Here is an 18,086-nt window from a genome sequence, read left to right as displayed (position 1 = left end):
AACTTTGAGAGAGAGAGAGAGAGAGAGAGAAATGGGGTTTAACGTCCACTCAACACAAACTAGGTCATTTCGGGACTAACATATGATTTAATTTTATTTCAATAATTCGCTTGCGCGTAGGTGTCTTCAGCAGTGGGAGGAAACCAGAGGACCTGGAGAAACCCCCACGATGTTGGACGCAAACTTTGATGAAACTTAAAATATATATCCCAAATATCTCAGTCCATGTCGATATTCGCGCATTTCAGACCATAACTTCATGGATTATGGCCCCTGATTGAATGAAAAATAGCTTTTTATTGCTCGTTCTCAATCCACCTCTTGCAAAATATGGGCGTATCTTGCCTGGCAACCGCTGGTTTTTATACTGTAATTAGCAGATTGCAATGTATTATGTTTTACCTTGTATTAAAGAGATATTTTTCTCATTCTGTAATTACATGTATCAGATTGTAATAGGTTATGATTTACCTTATATCAAATATTTATTTTTCTCATACTTTTATTATCAGTTCTTGTTTAAATTATATATGTCACCAGAAAAGCCATTACTAAAGATTTTTGATATTATAACATGATGACTTTTTAGGTGAACACAAGCAGGCCTGTCAGCGTATCAGAGCCAGAAATGAGGCCTGTAATTACATTTGATTTATAGCCTACTTTATGGACTGAAATTATCACAAGATCTCGAAATCAAAGGGAAGAAATCTTAACTTTCATTAAATGTTCAGAATTGAAAAAGGGGGGGGGGCCAATAGTGAACGTGTGTGCATTGCATCATAATTCAAGTGGCGTGGTTTCGATTTCCCGCTCGGACGTGGCAAGGAGAAGGGTTGTTCGTCCAGTACTCCAGTTTCCTTCCATTACTAAAGACCACAACACACAAACTGACTATTGAAATGAATGAGTTATAGTCCTGAAATGACCTAATTTGTGTTGAGTGGATGTTACGCACCAAAATATCGATTCAAGTATCTTGCGAGAACCTCCCAGGGGAGATTTGCTTTATAAATAGGCCTATATTGGAAAGTGTAATAAACTTTTTTTTTGAAAATATCCAAAAATTAAACTGAAAGGAAACACCAAATCCAGTTGAAGTGCCCCAAGTCCAAGAAAAGAGACCCTCTGTGTCCTGTAAGAAAAGAGGCCCTTTGACTTCATGGCAAAGCTATCTGTGTTTGTTTCCAGTAGTAAGGTCAACATCCATGCGTGTGACCCATCATTCATTAGTGCACGTAGGCCAAGTTGTTTTTTGTTATCTCTTTCAAACAAACTGCGCTAAATTCTATGTCTGGATGTTCGGTAGCGGTGTCTATGATGGGTGCTTATCCAGGCCCCTAGTACATTGGCGAGCATGTAAAATAACTCTTGACAGTTGAAATTTCACGTTGTGCCGCTGACAGACGAAAATTTCCCTTCTGGCATACTGTATTCAGTAACCCAGTCGGAGTAGGACGTTAAACCCCCATTTCATTTTATTTCAATACGTATCACTGTCAGATCCCGACTAAGATTTTGTCGACACCTGCACGTTTATTTTCCCAATGGCTGGCGAAAATTAGTGTTTTGGAAACGAGGCCAATTGAGATGACATCACGCGCTGGGTGAAAATTCAACAGAATTGAAGTTGTATTACAAATGACTTGGGTGGAAATTAAAATTGACTTGGGTGGAAATTAAAATTGACTTGGGTAGAAATTAAAATTGACTTGGGTGGAAATTAGAATTGACTTGGGTGAAAATTATAAAACACAAATTATATTAAAATTGACTTGGGTGAAAATTATAAAAAACAAATTATATTAAAATTGACTTGGGTGAATATTCAAAAAAACATATATTATTTTTCATGTCCCTTATCAGCCACCGTAGAAAACATAGATTTCATGGTTTTATTTGATAAATAATTTATTGCCTTTGAGAAGTTTTCAGTTTTTGAAAAAATTAGACCTAAGTATTTAAATTCATTTACTATTTCTATGGGCTCATTATTGTATGTAAAACTAAATTTTGGGGGGTTCCTGCCTTTTCCAAAAAGCCATAATTTTTGCTTTAGACACGTTTACAGTCAGGTTCCATGTATCACAATAAGTTTTGAATACATCCAATTGGGTTTGTAAATCTGGTGCACTTTCTGAAAATAGCGTAGTGTCGTCTGCATATAGAATAGTAAATAATTTCATATATATTGATAAACTATTTTGTATTTCAGCGGAAATGGTAGGCATACCAATAATTTGATGCTGCGACATAAATTCGGTCAGGTCATTTAGAAAAATGGAGAAAAGAAAGGGTGAGAGATTCTCACCCTGTCTCACTCCAATTCGGCAACTGAATAACTCAGACACTTGACTATCTATTACTAATCTAGATTTAATGATATCATACATATTATATATTATTCTGAAGCATTTAATAATAATAATAATCTATTTATAAAGCGCTGAATATCCAACAAACTGGTTGCTCAAGAGCGCTATCTACATAAGACATCTTTAAAAGATGAAAATAACCATGATTACGATAAACATTTAAACACATTGAAGGAATGAACAGATTAAATGTCCGAACTGGTAAAATTACGATAAACAAAATAGTTATTAACACTAAGGGTAAACAGATTTAAAGAGTTCAGTCTTAAGAGATCTCTTAAAAGATGTCATGTTTTTAGAGTCTTTAGTCTTTTTTGATAGCCTGTTCCATAATGTTGGGCCACTATGGGCGAAAGTTCTCTCACCACTTTTTGTTTTAACTGGAGGACGAAAAGGTTCTCATTCTGTGAGCTAAGTGAACGCGAGGGAGTGTAGGGACATTTTACATGGATTACTGCTGTGTTCTTATCATTTTGTGTTTCCCCGAGTGTAAAATATTAGTAAGTACGATGGTCTGAAGTGCGAATTCCGATATTTTGAAAGTGAAATCCGGTGTTTATGTTTTCAATATGAATTCCGGTCATTGCGGTGTTTTAAAGTATTAAAGTAATAATTTATTATTAATGTAAAATATGAGTAAATACGAAGGTCTTAAGTGCGAATTCCGATATGTTGAAAGCGAATTCCGATGTTTATATGGTTTCAAAGTGAATTCCGGTGTTTATATGTTTTCGATGTCCGATTTTCTCAAAGTGAATTCCAGTGTTTTAAAGTAATTTATTATTAAAGTAATATTAGTAAATACGAAGGTCTTCAGTGCGAATTCCGATATGTTGAAAGTGAATTCCGGTGTTTATATGTTTTCAATGTGAATTCTTGTGATTTTATGTGTTCAGTAATTCAATATTAATATTAATGGAAAATATGAGTAAATAGGAAGATTTTACGGGCGAGTTCTGATATCTTCAAAGTGAATTCCAGTGATCGTAAGTGAATTCCGGTGATTGTAAATGAATTCCAGTGTATGGATTTGGTCAAATAATATTGTAAGTTAAAATTAGGACTGAGATGCTGATAAAAGGTCCTTTTTGATGAATTACAAATATGTTCTACACATAACTGTTTTAAAACATCTCAAATTTGACGAGTTACAAGATTTTCTCCACATATGTCGAGTAATCTCCCTTAAATATCAAAATATCGGATTTACGATCATATTAAATATTGTCATTGTAAAAGGTGACATAATCATGATGCATATATTTGAAATGAATTCCGGTAGACTTTCTAATAAATACACCTACAGGGCCTGAGGAGAGATCAAAATAGTTATTCGTTATATTATAATGTATTTATGCATTTAAAATAAATTAGTTTTGTGGGAGGAATCGGGGGTTTTCGAAGTGAATTCCGTTGATTATATGTGAATTCCGGTGATTGTGAATGAATTCCGGTGATTAGTCAGGCCCAGTTTAAAGTGTTAGCAATGCAGATAACTGAAAATTGGGAATTTTGCCGTCCGCTGAAAAAAAGAGAGAGAGAGTTTAACGTCCACTCGACACAAACTAGGTCATTTCGGGACTAACATATGGTTTAATTTTATTTCTGTAATTCGCTTGCGCGTAGGGGTCTTTAGCAGTGGGAGGAAACCGGAGGACCAGGAGAAAACCCACGAGGTTGGAAATCAGCCCTACTCCTTGTCACGTACAACCGGGGGTTCGAAACCACGCCAGTTGACTCAATGAGTAACATCTAATTTGTTGGATTAGCATATGCATTACTAGCTTAGTAGTTAGAATTCGAAGACCAAAAGTTGTTGTGTGAGACTGTGAAAGGATATCTGACAATTCATAAAAAAAACATGAAAGAAAAATAGAAAAAGTCTGTGCATTACCATGTTTTTATAAGTATAGAATGAATAAACACACGTGAATGTACAGACTGTTTCTATTTTTCTTGTGTTCTCTTATCTAATGACATTCAATTACTTTTTTGAATTGTCAGATGTACTCTTACAGTCTCATATAACAAATTTTGGTCTTCGAAAGAATTATTAGTGAGCAGAAATTCGCCCATGTATCTGTTATCACTCGTCACGTCAGTCAGTTATATAGAGGGATAACTCGTGTTTCCTTTTGCGTTCGTCACTTCCGATTGTTCAAGCATTAATTATGCATCTATCGTAGCAATGATCTCTGTGATAAAATAATATTTGGAACGTGTTTAACCATTTCTATCACATATGTGATAATGACTGGCACCAATATTGTCCTTTAACCCACAGCGGGATTTTTCTGTACTTTAACTCTCACAGCACGATTTTCTAAAGAGTCCATGGTCCCGTCTATTTATATAATTATAATAATATTAGTATTTCTATGGTCCCAATCAAATGACTTTATTCGGATTATCCCCCACAACAGGAGTTTTCTTTAGATTATCCACCACATCGGTAGTTTTCTTCGGTTTCGCTTTCACAGCAAGATTTTTCTTAATATTGGTCCCCACACCACTATTTTCTATAGATTGCCTTCCGCCCCTCAAGCAGGGCTGATTTATAATGGTTCAGATTTGTCCTCACAGCAGGATTTTCTATAGATTGGCCCCAACAGCAAGATTTTCTTTAGATTGGTCCCAACAGCAAGATTTTCTATAGATTATTACAGCATATTTATTATTATTACAGCATATGTATAGTGCACCCTTTCATATTACGTGTTCAGGGGCACTTTACAAAGTAACAGTGTAATCATATAAAAAAAAAACCCAAAAAACAAGCCAACAGTGAGGCCCATGGTGTCCAACGCCGAAATCCCAAAATAAATAGATGACACATATTAATTAATAGCACATTTATTTTTTTCAAAAGTATCGAGCAATCAAATTGATTATCAAGTATACACTAACTTTCATCACTCTATCAGACAGAATCAAAGTTATCTTGTCCCAATGAAATTGCTTAGCTCTCCTTAGCTTCAGTCAAGACATTCACCTAATGAACATCTACATCAAGTTTTAAACATTCTACCTCAATTAAAAGCAGAGTTATGTTCCAAAGTCTTGACCAATCAAATTGCTTATTGCTCCTTAACCTAAGCAGAAAATTCTCACCATCGAACTTAGTCAAGGTAATGATATAATAAATCTATACTCGGGAGTTTTATCACCCAAAAGCATCAACCAATCAGATTGCGTATACCTGCTTACCGTAGGCAGACAGTGTTCAACATCGAACTCCATCAAGGCATTCACCTAATGAACGGCTACACCAAGTTTGAACATTCTACCTCAATTAGAAGGAGAGTTATTGTTTTCCAAAGTCTCGACCAATCAAATTGCTTATCGCTCTGCTTACCCTGAGCAGAAAATGCTCATTATCGAACTTAGCCAAGGTACTGATGTGATAAAACTCTACACCAAGTGTCGGATAGTGTCCTCCCTCTCACTTAATTAGAACTAAAGTTATCGTGTCCCAAAACATCAACCAATCAAATTGCTTACCTTAAGCAGAAATTCTCATCTCGAAACTCCATCAAGACATTCACCTAATAAACACCTACGGCAAGTGTGAACATTCTAGCTCAATTAGAATGAGAGTTATTGTGTTCAAAAACTCGACAATCCAAATTGCTTATTGCTCTGCTTATCCTGAACAGAAAATTCTCATTATTGAACTTAGTCAATGTATTGATGTAATAAAACTATACACCAAACTCCATCAAGACATTCACCTAATAAACACCTACGGCAAGTGTGAACTTTCTAGCTCAATTAGATTGAGAGTTATTGTGTTCAAAATCTCTACAATCCAAATTGCTTATTGCTCTGCTTACCCTAAGCAGAAAATTCTCATTATTGAACTTAGTCAAGGTATTGATGTAATAAAACTATACACCAAATTTCATCACTCCCACTTAATTAGAACTAAAGTTATCATGTCCCAAAGCATCAACCAATCAAATTGCTTATCTCTGCTTAACCTAAGCAGAAAATGCTCGTCTTGAACTCCATCAAGGCATTGACCTAATAAACATCTACACCAAGTTGGAACGTTCTAGCGCAATTAGAAGGAGAGTATTGTGTCCCAAAAATTGTGACGGTCGGACAGACAGACGAACGGATAGGTGATAGAAAGAATGAATTGTAATAGAGAGATGTTCTGCAGAGAGTTATTGTGTTCCAAAATCCCAGCCAATCAAATTAATTATCGCTCTGCTTACCCCTTAGCAGAAAATGCCCATTATCGAACTCAGTCAAGGTATTGATGTAATGAAACTATACACCAAGTTTTATCACTCTTACTTAAAATGAACTAAAGTTATCGTGTCCCAAAGCATCAACCAATCAAATTGCTTATCTCTGCTTACCCTAAGCAGAAAATGCTCATCTTCGAACTCCATCAAGGCATTGACCGAATAAACACCTACACCCAGTTTGGGCATTTTAGCTCATATAGAAGGAGAGTTATTATGTCCCAAAAAATGTGACAGACGGACGAACGGACGGACAGACGGATAGCTGATGGAAAGAATGAATTGTAATAGAGAGATGTTCTGCAGAATATTTCATCTAATTCTGGTTTACTTCTAAAATTATATGGTTGGATAACTAATTTGAAACCGTTTCATTAATAATTTTACATATTGTTTGTAATTTGTGTCTTTTTCTTCTTTCATTCAAAGGAATAATACCAGTTTCCAGATAGAGTAAACGGTGGCTGGTTCCCGTTACAGCCCCACAAATAGTGCGTAAGGCGCCAAGTTGAAGGTGCTTTTATTGGTTCGCTAGGTGATCAGTGCAACTGTCCCAAATAATGTCGGTGTAGTCGAAATGCGGTAGTATTTAAGAATGGTAAATTACGAAAAGTGATTTTCTATTGAGCCTGTACTTTAGGGATCTTAAACAATTGATTAATTTTGATGCTTTATTACAAATATTATTTATGTGGATATCCCATTTAAGTTTGTGTTGGAAGAAAAGACCAAAGTGCTTGTGATTTTGCACATCATTTATTTTAATAATGTGGTGGTGTGGTTTGATGGATATTGTTAGGGACCCGAGTAATCACCGGTGTATTTATTTGAAAGACTACCGGAATTCATTTCAAATATATATACTATTCAAAAAAAGTAGGGGATATACAGAACTGCGGAAATGCAATGCTGTTTTTATTAGAGGTAACCAGTGTATGTTAATAACAGGCCAACTGCCTACACATGAACATAAACAGTTCATAATATGGGCGGCTTATCTGACGGCCCTATTTCACTCGCAAAGAGATACACAGTCAAAAGTAAAAATGGACGTTTTTGATATTTGTCTCAATAATGAGTAATTGCTCCACCAATCCTCAGACATTCAGCAATTCGTCGTGGCATGCTCTTAATCAACTGCCTAATCACGATTTGGGGCAATCTGACCCACTCCTCTTGCAGCGCCATGGCCAATTCTTGCAGTGTTGTCCGTTGACGTCGACGAACACGTCCCCCGATCAAATTAAACGTAACACACTAAAGCAAAGATACGCTAAACAGTAAATCTTATGCAAGAACCGATAGGAAAGCAAACATGGATAGATAAACCAGCACACGGCAGTTTTCATCAACCCTTCCTTGAAGTGTCAAATTTGACAATGAACCCTTCCCACGTGTATGGCGCTATTGCGTGTCGCATGTGGAGCTCAGAGGTTCTGTTGGGGCGATAAGTTCTTCATCTGTGAACATACTCTCAAAGCATTTCAAATGTCCATAACTATTTATCATATCGCAAACTGCATTGGTATTTGCATTTCAATATCCCCTACTTTTTTTAAGAGTATATATGCATCATGATTATGATAACGTAGGGCAGGGCACGTCGAATTACCCAATAACTCCAAAACAACACCCAATAACTCCAAAAATGTTGACTGTGGAAACACAAAATAACAATTTAGTTGAGTTTAAGAAGCCCCGCTGCTTTGTGCCCAAATTGGAGGTTCATGAGAGATAACTCGTGTATGTGATTTTTGTTGACAAGAAACTATGTATACTTTCGATGCAATTCGTTGCAATGTATTGTAATTAGTGATTGATTAATAGTTTATTAAAACAGTGGGGCGGATAGGTGAAATGGGCGTGCACTTCTAGAAAGAAGCATGAAAATTTGGCCATGGGGGTTTTGGGGTATGCTGATTTCAAAAATGACGGGAACCACGACGTCATCCAGACGTTCCCGCCAAAAATTAAAAAAATCAAAATAGGCGTCATAAAACACGTTCTCGTCCATAAAATTTCTGTAAGTGCATCGATTTCAGTGATCTTGATGTCTATACCTATGTTTTTGAGGTCAAGGAATCCAGTAAACACATACATATTACATGCTTTGCCACTACATGTATTTGCGTAAAGGGACGGGGCAATACATGTAGTGGCAAAGCATGTATATGTGACAGTCAATGTCTACAATCAGGCAATGTGTACAATGCCTGAAATATACCAGTCAATGTGTACATTGCCGGGTTAGGGTAAGGGTTGGGGTGGGGGTTAGGGTTATAAAGACATTGTACACATTGCCTGATTGTAACATATATATATATACTCAGCCAAATTAAAAACTTGACACTCGCGATTTTTGGGACTAGGTTTTTAATATTTGGTTTAAGGCAACTATGTTTGTGTTATGTTGTGCACAGACGACCTTGACATCAACGGCCAATCCAGGACTTGGACAACGGCATTTCTTAAAAAATTCTAGTAACAATTGCTGTATGGGGTCGAGCATTGTCTTGTTGAAACGTTAGTCTAGGCCCATGTCTCTGCATAAACGGAAGAAGAACAGGTTGCAAAATGTGATCCCTGTACTGGACAGCATTTCCGTTCCCTTTGACAACAACAAGAGGAGAACGTCCATGTGCACAAAAAGAACCCCAAACCATGACGCTGCCGCCACCAAATCGGTCAACTTCTCTGACGCATACTTGAGCGTAACGTTCACCTCGTCTGCGGTACACTCGGGCCCTGCCATCGGCAAATCTCAAAGTGAATCGAGATTCGTCACTAAAGACAACCGAATTCCACTGTCTTTGAGTAAATCTTATGTGTCTTGTGGCCCACACAAGTCGGTTACGGCGATGAAGAGGTGTCAATATTGGTCCATTATAGGGCCTCCTAGCTCGAAGACCAGCAGTCTGCAAGCGATTTCGAACAGTTTGTGCAGTTCCCCTTCCACCAAACATCTCTCTACTTGTGGAGGTTGCAGTGACAAATCTGTTTCTAAGATGACGTAATCGTATTGCTTGATCTTCCTGGAGTGACGTCACACGTGGCGCTCCCGCCCTTGGGCGGTCGGCAATAGTTCCAGTTTGAAGCACTCTCATTCTAAGATTAATTATTGTCTGGCGTGAACAATTAAAGGCTCTTGCAACAGTGACCACAGACTGACCAGCATAGAGCCTACCTATAGCACGTAGACGTTCTACATTTGAAAGGCGCGGCATTTTCTAACAAAGATGAAAATAACAATTTTAATTGGTTTTTCCAGTTCAAGTTACGTGTGCGTGTTCAGTTTAAGCAAACTTGCATCGATTGACCTCACGAGTTTGTGTTTGCACGTGTTTTTCAGGATTTTCATCTTTATATGCTCAAAAGTCACGTGATCCACGTGACTTTACAATTTTATGAAATTAAAGGCTTCTTACTACTTACTATCGTTAGAAACACTTTACAATTTATTTCACTTACCAGAAAAAAATTTTTGTTGAAATTCATCAGTGTCAAGTTTTTAATTTGGTTGAGTATATATAGTGGCAAAGCATGTAATATATATATACCAAATTTTAGATGACATTTAAAATATGCCTTGATGGTCGACGGATCTGGCATGTGCATCTATATCGGAACGCAGCATCTTGGGTATGAACCCTGCACGAAGTTTCTGGCTCAATTTTAGATAAAACTTAAAATATGCGTTAGCGATCGAAATATCCTGGATTGGTTTGAATTTGGTGAGCACCAGACCTTCAGTTCGAGAGTAATCCTAATTTTCCGAAAACATTGTGAACGCGATACAGGCTATAGTTTTTAACAGATTTTTTTTTATCGAATTAGGTTATGTCCGAAACCCCATCAGTATGCAACCTTTTGTAACCTACCTTTAACAGATTTAATTCTTGTTCGATGTAAATCGTTGGGGCAATGAGAGAATGAGCCCTGTCGGTTTACGCCGTCCATCAGTGTTCCCTGACCTTCTGTTCCAGAGTTATCATCCCCCTTTTCCGAAAATCTTATGGACCTAGAAGCTGTACTTTTACATTTGACGTTTCATTTCCTTTTTCTCAATCCGATTTCAAGTGAAATGAAATAATGTTTATGAACAAACACAAAAAATAACTTTGCTCTACTTGCGTATTTCCAGATTACTTAAATAATATCAGAATAATTTACTATTGCACATAAAATACTTTATTTTTCTTTAGAGAATATAATAGCCTAATTTTTCTGTCAAAATTGCAGAGAATGATTTACTTTTGTACCTACGTTTGAAAGAAAAATGTCATGTTTTGGGGTTATATAAAAAGGCACACTTTCACATGTCCTCAATGGGCCACCATATAGTAAACAGCGCCACCGGTTACCATAATGAGAGTTAGAATTATGACTTATCACATCGGGTTAAAAGGGAGTCATAATTCCAATGCTCATTATGCTAACAGATGGCGTTGTTTACTATATGGTGGCTCATTGGGGACGTGTAAAATCTCGCCCTTTTCATAATCCGTCAGACATGACAACATTTTTCTGTCAAAACTAATAAAATATTTTAAGTACAAAAGCAAATTGTTCTAGATGTTTCACATGAATAAATAGGCTACGTTGTCGTGCATTTGCCCTAATACGACCACATCGATTGATTTAGCCTCTTTTTTTGCAATATCCGTTCTCGATATTTTTGAGAGAAGTAATAGGGCATTTTTTCTCTAAAGATATTTAAATTATAAGTAAATTATTCTGATAATATTTAAGTAATATAGAAATACACCAGTTGAACAAAGTTTTGTTTTGTGTTTGTATTGGTTTATAAACAATATCTTATTTTATTTGAGATTGGATCGAGAAACAGGAAATGATAATTCAGATATTAAATTACAACAAAGACCCATCACACACACACACACGACATGGATTCCTTAAGCAAGCTGCGTCCACATCTGTGCAAGAAATGGACGAATAACAGTGAAAATCGATAGCCCCCTCCCCCAATTTTCCGAAATGCTTCACATCGAAGATGAAAAATAACTGCAGCTTCAATAGAGTTTACACAGATTTTCCGCGTAAAATATTTCATAATTTTGAGGGGAAAAGATACGCTATCGGGAGCCGAGGTGGCTAGGTGGGTAAGGCGCTAGCCCGAGCTAGCATTCGACCGCCGTACAGTGAGGACGTGTGTTGAGAGAGCTCTTGTGTCTTTAGCGGATTATCAAGTGTAGCAAGCAAGTCTTTATTAGTTTATGGAGTAATAGATATGTGATCCGGACATTATGTCTACAGAAATGGATACAAAACGATCTAGTTATCGACGGTTAAAGGAATGTACAGTGAAAGTAGTTTCAGATATTCGCCTCAATGTCGGATTACTTATTGACGAGATTGAAAAAGTTAGTGGATTTGATACAGTTTCAGCTTGTGTGCCAATGCATGGATATTATGAAGTGACTCTTAATACAGTGGAACAACTTACTACTTTTATAGAAGAAGGACTATGCATAGAGGGTAAACAATTAGAGGTGAGCTATGTTGGTTATAGGATTATTGTTGTGTCATTCATGAATATACCTCACTACATTTCGGACGAAGAGATTTACGAGAAGCTGACTGCATGGAAAGTAACCCCTGTTAGTGAGATACGAGAACGTTTTTATAAACACGGGGACAGAAATATAGCTGATGGGACACGTTATGTGAGAGTTAAATTCCCCCCACTGAGGTAGCTAGTCTTCCATACGCTACGAGGTTTGATGGCAGATCTTTCTATGTGAAACATGACGATCAATCCCGAGTGTGCTTTAATTGTTTAAAATCTGGACATGAAGTTAAAAATTGCCCTGACTATGTTTGCTATAGATGTAATATTTCTGGTCATACAAGACGTACATGTGAAGCAATAGAGTGTGTAAATTGTGGTCAATTTACTTGTGTCTGCGAGAAAGATACAACCGATGAGACATACGCTAAGACAACACCAGACTCTGAAGTGAGCGAAAACGCGAACACGGACAAAGTCGACAGTGAAAATACAGGAGAGATAGAAACAGGTGTAACTACAGAGGTGAGTGAAAATCAGACAGAAGAAGGTGCGAGTAATGTATCGATTGAAAAGATGTCAGAAGCTGAGGTGTTTACGGGTGAAGGCGAACAAGTAGAAATAGATCATCATGACGAAACGGATGAAAATGAATGGCGACAAAATAAATACGTATGACTATAACAAACGAATGAGAAATCAATTTAATAGAAAATACTTAATAGATAAACCTGCATCTAGATTGAGACTTGAACAATTAACTAAACAACGAAACGAACGTTATGACGCTTTTTTTTTAAATCCGCCAGCCCCAATAAAAGATTACCCTCTGTGACCAGTCAAGAACTAAATGTTCAACAAGGAAAGTCGTCAGTGATTCGGGAACGAAGAATTTAAGTTCATTATATCAACATGTTACTTTACAGTGTTTTTGTTAGTGTGTATTGTACTCGTGGCGTGACAGAATATAACGGTATCAGTGTTTAAAGTGTTTTCTTTGTGGATTATATATTGCCATTATTTAAACTTTTTAGTTTGTTATTCAAGTGTCAACATGTGGAATGTAGCGGGTTTTGATGTTTTATTCATTCCTGGATCGTGTGTGTTTTTATGGAGTATATATACACAGGATATCGATTTACATGGACATATCAGGATATATTATGTATTCGTTTCTACATTATATGTTTATTTCTCTGGTTTAATGTATATTCCCACTGGACTACATAATGTATGTTTCAATAATTTATACTCCTTACGGATTAACTATGGATTAATACCGACTCAAGGTAATTTGAAATTATTTTTGTATATTCCTACGCCCCCTTATTTTCTTTTTACAAAATGCTTAAGATAACTTCATGGAATGTAAACGGTCTACGTGACCGGTCTAAGCTAAGTAATGTTTTTAACCTTTTAAATGATATGAACTATCCCACATAACAATATGATGTTAATTTTACGTTACATTTACGTAAAAATGGTCAGTCAGTTTACCATCATTTTGCTCATCTTTTTAACGATAATTTTACGTCAGGAAATGACGTTAATCTAACGTAAACTTTACGTCATTTTTACGTTATATTTACGTCATTTTCTGACGTAAATCTAACGTAAACTTTACGTCATTTTCTGACGTAAATCTAACGTAAAATTTGCGTAAAGTTTACGTCATTTTCGTTAGATTTACGTCAGAAAATGACGTAAACTTTACGTTAGATTTACGTCAGAATATGATGTAAATATAACGTAAAAATGACGTAAACTTTACGCTAGATTAACGTCATTTCCTGACGTTAAATTGTCGTTAAAAGGATGAGCAAAATGATGGATATCTAACCGACCATTATAACGTAAATCTAACATTAAATTAACATCATTGACGGATGCCATTCTAATGTCAAATTTTGATGAGCAAAGTTACGAAAATATAACCAACCATTAAAACCTTCAAAATTATTCATTATTTGCGGCAGTAAATGGGAAGTACATTCAACCAATAATCAAATTTTCCTGACCCGTGGGTGAGGCTAAAAGTTGAGTGGTCCAACGTGTGCGCTTTAGATCATAAGGTCTGTCATTGAGTCAAGTGGTTTGTTTCCACACCCAACTTGAACATGGGTTTTCTCTGGGTCCTCCTACTACTAAAGATTCCTGGTGCGGATGAATTATTCAACTTGAATTGAATCACTTAGTCCCAAAGGACAGTTTATGTCTATTGGATGTTTTACCCCATTGCTCTCTATCTACCCATAACCAGTCAGAATTCTAAATGTATTGCACAGAAAAGTTAAAAATCTAGCAGAATTATATGACAAAATATACTACAAGTATGTATACATATACTTTATTTAAAAGACAAAAATATAATGTTATAAAATACAAAATACACATTTAAATATTAACAGTTTTTATCCACAGCTGTTTAAGAAATGAAGACGGGCATATGCCACACAGTGTGCAGAGCTATGGCGTACTCTTATATAAAATTCCAACTGCCAAGGGATCTTTCACACACACACACTTGAGTTTACACTGTACCTTGGTTTTTTTGTCCCTTCCGTATGACTAGTCAGCCATCCATGTCAGGTCCTCTGTCCGGCATCACTGACAAGGGAAAATGTTCAAGAAAAAGGTCTACATTAGCGCTATGAAAGTGTTGATATGCATATAAGAAAGAAAAAACTGGGATATAGACCAAATTGGGCCAAAACCTATAGCCTCTATCTTATTTGCTCAAGGTATTGATGGAATAGGAGTTAACTTTGGAATGAGTGAAATGAAATGGGGTTTAATGTCCTATTCCGACAGGGCTAATGACATGGAAATATGCTATACAGTGTCCTATTATGGAATTTTGTCCAGACAGTCTGGAAATCACTAAGAACTATCTCGGCCGACACTGGAATGGAATGTTGTGGAATGCTGAATATTAATAGGTTTCGTCCTCTCATGATTCCAGTGTGTAACTCAAATTTGAAAAAGATCAATTAAGAATAAACACAGCATCTATTGCATTTGAAAAAGGGAGAATTAACCAAGGAAGGCAAAATCCTGAAAAGCTGTATATTGATAATGCTTGTCCTCTCACAATCGGAATGATTCACATTTCACACCCAGTGTACGGACAAACAGGGCCAAAATTGATATGTGGGTGTATAAACAAAGATATATACTACACCAATATTACATGTGTTGCAGAATTGGTTTAACACATTTCAAATATAATTGTAACACGGATATTTGCAATGGTTGATCCATGACAAAAGATTTGAAATATTTTGAAGAGACGCAAAAGGTTACGCCATACAGTGTGCTATGAGGGAAATTTTGCCCGGGCAGCAGCGCTATGGCCTACTCTTGTATCGAATTCCAACTGCCAGGGGATCTTTTATGTGCACGCCAATGTGTACACTGGACCTTGTTTTTTTTTGTCCCATCCAAACGACTAGACAGCTGTCCTCGTCAGGCCCTCCGTCCTGCATCACTGACAATGGGAAACCACACCGGAAAATCAGGATGAACTGTCTCGGCCAATGCAGGGATCGAACACCCGACCTCAAGGCTAGCGAGTCAGCGTCTTACCCACTTAGCCACATGATCCCCCCTTGGCCTATGTACATGTAGAGATGAATTTTGAGCTACCTTTATATATATATTTCTATTTTTAAAACCCGCGACAACTATATTTATATCAAGGATGTAACCCTCTATCAGTTAACCCGTCACGGATTGGTTGCATTGGTGAACCGGTTCAAAATATTCGTTTCATATCATACCTGACCTTCAAATCCAGGAATTGTAGCCACAACGGGGATCACGTTGGTTAAGTCGGTAAGACACTGGCTATCTAGTCTGGAGGTCCCTGCATTGGCCGAGAAAGTTACTCCAGATTTTCCGGCGTGGTTCTCCCTTGTCAGTGATGCAGGACAGAGGGCTAGACAAGACAGCTGTCTAGTCATTAAAATGGGACAAAAAAATGAGGTCCCCTTGAAGTTAGAATTCGATATAAGAGAAGGCCGTAGTGCCACTGTCCGGGCAAAATTTCCCACATAGCACACTGTATGGCGTATGCCCATCTTCATTAGCCCAGTTCAGAGCAAAACAGTAGGACGTTAAACTTTCATTTCACTAGCCACAGCTCTGTTTTCTTTCACCAAAGGGGGGGGGGGGGGGTGGATGGCTGAATGGTTAGCGTGCGCGCTCTGTATCATAAAGTCTGTCATTGAGTCAACTGGCGTGGTTTCGAATCCCCGATTGTACGTGGCAAGGAGTAGGGTCGCCTGTCCAACCTCGTGGGTTTTCTCCGGGTCCTCCGGTTTCCTCCCACTGCTAAAGACCCCTACGCGCAAGCGAATTATGTAAATAAAAAATTAAACTATATATGTTAGTCCCGAAATGACCTAGTTTGTGTCGAGTGGACGGTAAATCCCATTTCTCTCTCTCTCTCTCTTTCACCAAAGGGGGGGGGGATCAAGTGGCTAAGTGGGTAAGACGCTGGCTTGCTAGCCTGGAGATCGGGTGTTCGATCCCTATATTGGCCGAGAAAGTTCATCCTTATTTTCCGGCGTGGTTTCCCTTGTCAGTGATGCAGGACGGAGGGACTGACAAGGACAGCTGTCTAGTCGTCATGGGACGAAAAACCGAGGTCCCGTGTAGACATTGGCGTGCACGTAAAAGATCCCTTGGCAGTTGGAATTCGATATAAGAGTAGGCCGTAGCCCCGCTGCCCAGGCAAAATTTCCCTCATAGCACACTGTATGGCATATGCTCGTCTTCATTAGCCCAGGTTAGGAGCAGAACAGTAGGACGTTAAACCCCATTTCATTTCATTTCTTTCACCAAAGACCACATAAATACTTCATTTAGCACTTGTCATTTGAAACAGTTATAGCCTTTGTCTTGTCTGGAAGAGGGGGCATCATCACATTACCATACAGGGTATAAATCGATGTTGAGTATAAGTCAAATTGCCAAATTTTACATTTTTCCGACCTACATCCATAATTAAGTAGAGGCGGTATATAAGACTAATGTTTTTCAACTCCACGAGTTTCGGGACTGTTATCCTAGTCTAATACCGTGCCAGTGTACGCCAAAGAAAAGTTGGGCCATATAAATAATGAGGGTCTGGGACAGTTGTCAATAACACTTGCATTTATAAACAAACATGAATCGTGATGACGAATTAGAATTCAATAAAAAAAACCAACATAGATATGGCCCATGAAGAGAGAAATTTTACAATAAAAAACATTAAGAGTGTTGGATATTGAACTGACAATGCAATCAAATGGATTTTCAGAAATGGCATTCTTATATAAATTTCATGGGCGTCAACATCTTGTTTTAGGACTAGTTACCTCCCTTAGACTTTGTTTATGATAATGTAAAAGACCGGATAATCTAGCCTATGGCCGATTATTCTCAAATGTTGACAACGCAACCACACTAATATTCGTAGAATATAGAATATTTTTTTCTAGATGATAGAGACTAATAATATGCCAACATTGAAATGTGTGCATAAATATGGTATATACTTAACTACACCAATATTATACCTATGTCATAGAATTTGTTACACACATTACAAATATAATCTTAATAGAGATCTTTGCTATGGTTGATCTATCAGTAAAAATTGGAAGATTTGTAAGGAACGCAAAAGGTTATTGTTTACTGGCTGCAGCAGGGAGCAATAACAGGAACACAGATGATTTTCAACTCACTGATACAACTCAGTTTAAACTTTAAGCCAAAGAGCTGTTATATAATACTGTGACAGGATATCTGCTCTAAACTAACTAGTCATCAAAGAATTGACTGTCAAAAGTTCAGACAAAGTATTTTAGGCCTACAATGCTTGTAAAGCTTTGGCCTACATTCTGATGATATTTGTGCTACCATAGATACATATATATTTATATC

The 18,086-nt window shown here is 37.2% G+C and overlaps 1 protein-coding gene across 1 annotated transcript in view; it reads left to right on the top strand.

Moving 5' to 3' along the window:
• The first annotated feature begins 11,432 nt into the window (after positions 1–11,432).
• Positions 11,433–18,086, top strand: part of LOC126828384 (zinc finger protein 862) — an 84,549-nt gene continuing 77,895 nt past the window's right edge. Inside the window, exon 1 of the mRNA XM_050558162.2 lies at positions 11,433–13,444. Coding sequence (XP_050414119.1) covers positions 13,210–13,444 — 235 coding nt within the window. The 5' untranslated portion in view covers positions 11,433–13,209. The remainder of the gene's footprint in view (positions 13,445–18,086) is intronic.

Source organism: Patella vulgata, chromosome 7 (genome assembly GCF_932274485.2).
Source record: "Patella vulgata chromosome 7, xgPatVulg1.2, whole genome shotgun sequence".
NCBI classification, from domain to species: Eukaryota; Metazoa; Mollusca; class Gastropoda; family Patellidae; genus Patella; species Patella vulgata.
The sequence above is the reverse complement of the archived record's forward strand: the minus strand, read 5'-3'. Positions and strand labels throughout refer to the sequence as shown.